The 3481-nt window shown below is 43.8% G+C and overlaps 1 protein-coding gene across 1 annotated transcript; it reads left to right on the forward strand.

Annotated features, from left to right (window-relative positions):
* Positions 1–454: 454 nt before the first annotated feature.
* Positions 455–3481, forward strand: LOC115771634 (nose resistant to fluoxetine protein 6-like). The gene is made up of 9 exons (XM_030717433.1): positions 455–737; positions 790–1129; positions 1184–1257; positions 1708–1910; positions 1983–2095; positions 2152–2368; positions 2434–2615; positions 2677–3148; positions 3224–3481. Exons 1-9 carry the CDS (start codon positions 455–457, stop codon positions 3479–3481), a joined length of 2142 nt encoding a protein of 713 aa, XP_030573293.1.

Below are 3481 nucleotides of genomic sequence, written 5' to 3' on the forward strand. Positions count from 1 at the left end.
GCCAAAACTCGGAGTCACACTCACTCTCACTCTTATCATTGTAGAAATATGCTCAGAAAAGTGTAACTGAAAATCGATGCAAATCGATTTTCGGGTAATTGGCGGGAGTTATCGATATAAACATTTAAACTGAATATGTTTTAACTACTTAGCTCGTTTACTCTCAGAGAAGAACAGACAGACGGAACTGAAGAAATCGATAAGCTTCCTTTTTATGCATTTTCCATATTGGGTATCAAAATAATACTCTAAAAGAAATTGATAATAATCTGCACGGTTTGCACGGGTTTCACGCCCCGATAAGCCCCTAACTGAAGTACTTCAAATTTATCAACCGTATTTGAGCGAAAGTTTTATTTTCGCGCCAAGCTAGTAGCTTATCAGGATTTTTTTGGAGCGTATATAACGCGTGTGTTTTTTAGAATTGGCCCAATACTCACTAAACAGCTCTACTATGGACATGGTAAAAATAATTGTTGCGCTGTTGCTCTTTGGGCCGGCTTTGGTCAATTCGCTGCAGCTAAAACCAGATGAGTTAGTTGCCATGGAGAATTACCAAAGGATGGTGGAATTACGACCACTTGCCGTCGAGTTCTCACAACACTTTAGGAACATAACTCAAAAGGACCTGGATTTGCCGAGCACACGGCTGCCCAGCCAGCAGGATCTGCAGTGCCTGGCAGATATGAGTGAGCTGTTAGGTGGCCTTACCTCTGGCAGTTTCTGGGCCATAAAGAGTATGTCGCATACACATTTAAAAGTACTTGAAATAAACTCTTAAGATTCTAGTGTTCGATTCATGGGGCACTTTCCCCAAGGGCGTGATTTATGGAAACCTAATGGACATGGGCAATTACGATGAGTGCATCGGCATAACCAAGGCCATTGGCGATAGCCATGCCATAAAGGGCAAGTACTGCTTGGCGGGCCTATCTTTGGCACAACTTGGCATTAGGATAAGAACCGCCGTTTGTTTTCCCGCATCCTGCGCCGCAACGCACATGGATAGGTTCCTGCAACAATTGCTGCAAAGACTCCTAAATATCAAAATAGCGCAGCCCCTGGTCACTGAGGATAGCTGCAGGATCTCGGATCGTGAACCCAACGACGCTCTAACCATATTTACTATGTAAGTATGCAAATCAGTCAGACGCAATCGCAGTTTCAAGTTTTTGTTTAACAGTGTTTTAGTCTCGCTTCTGCTTGCCTGCGTCGTCTTGACAACTATCTATGATTATTTCTATTGCGAGGATCAGAGTAAGTAGAAAACAAATAGACCATACTTTTTATACCCAATACACATTGCGGTTGGGTAAACAGACAGAAAGAATTTGGCAGAATAAGTCAGACGACAAACTGATTCAATTGAGCCCTGCCAGCTGTCCGTTTCACGAGCTTTTCGGTCTTTGTGTCCTCCGTATGCCACGGAAAATGAAACATTTTTCTCAAGTTATCGATAATCCAACCGATTTCCCTAAAATAAATCGATAATTCGATACGATACGAAATCGATAGCCATCGATTTTAAGCACAAGCTATTTTTTCACATAATAAGCTTAAGAATATCTTAGTTTTGAAACGTCTCCTTGAAAATTGCTTAACAATCGGACGCAGCTAAAGAATGCAGCCATTTACAGGGTATGATTTAGTTAGACATTCTCGAACAGAGCATACGTATTTGTTTTTCATTATCTTTAACTCACGCAGCGCAACTGCCTGCCTTGATTAAGATCTTCTCGGCACGTGCCAATTCCCGAGCGCTCTTTCGCCTGGTGGAGCCCAATTCGAATCCCAATGTCATCGACTGTCTCCATGGCATGCGTTGCATCTCGCTCATCTGGGTTATCTTTGGACATCAATACCTGTTCGCCTTGCTAGCGCCGAATGTCAACCAATTTCGCTTGAAATGGGTAAGCTGTTACCCAGCTGTTGATTGCGTAAATACGGATGCTTCTATTGAAGACTTTTGCTTTCTCTTTTAGTGGTTCGAAAATCCGTACACAAGCCTTGTCCTACATGGTACGTTCTCCGTGGACACATTCTTCTTTCTAAGTGGCCTGTTGTTAGTCATGATTTCTATGCGTTCCTTGGAAAAGTAAGTTTAAAGTGGACCACAAATCCCCTAGTTTCCAGCTACTCTTTGTTTCGCAGAACCAAGGGAAGATTAAACATTCCGTTGATGTATCTCCATCGTTATTTGCGCCTCACGCCCATTGTGGCCCTGGCCATACTCGTGTACATGAAACTGCTTCCACTTTTGGGCGATGGTCCCCTGTTTGATAGCATTAAATTCGATGATTATAATCATTGCAAGAGCACCTGGTTCTGGACTTTGCTCTACTTGCAAAACTATGCGACTCCAAATCTGGTAAGCTTTACTTCTATAGAAACTAAGCAACCCTATGAACCTAACCCATCTTTTCCTCTCTTTAGTGCATCAATCATAGCTGGTATTTAGCTGTGGATATGCAGCTTTATATACTCTCACCCATATTTCTACTCGCTTTGTATAAGTGGGGCAAGAAAGCCGCAGCTGGAATATTTGTTTTCATGCTTCTGCTCTCCGCCTGCCTCTTCAGCACGATGATGATCAAGAGATATCCTATATTTTTGGAGTAAGTCCAGAATGAATACGCTAAGTATAAATGCAAATGCCTTGTATTACTTTCCGCACAGAATCGGGCTCACTCCAGATGAGGCTCAGCGTAAGCTTTACTATGCCACCCACACACATGCAGCTCCTTGGCTAATCGGGCTACTCTTTGGCTATTTCCTGCATGTGAATCGCAACAGAACGTTTCAACTGAACCGCATTAAGATCTGGCTGGGCTGGGTTGTGTGCTTGGCTTTGATTTTCACCTCGTTATTTGTGCTATATCCCTTTGCCGATTGGAGAAATCCGGTGCTGACCATGCTGGAAGAGGCCCTTTACTATACACTGACCCGCATCGCTTGGCCTCTGGCTTTGTGCTGGGTGGTGTTTGCCTGCATGAGGGGCTACGGTGGTTTGGCCAATAGCTTTCTCTCTTCTCCAATGTGGCAGCCGCTTTCGAAGATCTCCTACACGGCCTACATCTTCCACATTTTCGTACAGCAAATTAATGGCAGACGCATGCGAACGAGCACCTTTTTCTCCGACTACGATGTGGTAAGGGGAAATATTCGTACAAACAACAAAAGAGTCTTCCGTATAATACTCATTCGATATATATTCCATCGACAGATGCTGATATTCTGGGGCGGCTTTGGCTTTATCTTGCTGCTGTCCTACGTTATGTATATCATTATGGAGGCACCCTTCGGTGTGCTAGAGAGCATGCTTATGCCCACACGCAGACCAAATCCAAAGCCTGCCGTCCACACTGAGCCACAAATGGATCCGCAAGTCTTCGAGACGAGCAAAGCTGCTTTGGAGCCACAGCTAGAGACTGATACAACAACAGATACAACAAACTTTGCGCCTTCCAGTTATCAATCCTAA

Source organism: Drosophila novamexicana, unplaced genomic scaffold (assembly GCF_003285875.2).
Source record: "Drosophila novamexicana strain 15010-1031.04,08,12 unplaced genomic scaffold, DnovRS2.1 tig00000108-arrow-pilon, whole genome shotgun sequence".
Lineage (NCBI taxonomy): Eukaryota > Metazoa > Arthropoda > Insecta > Diptera > Drosophilidae > Drosophila > Drosophila novamexicana.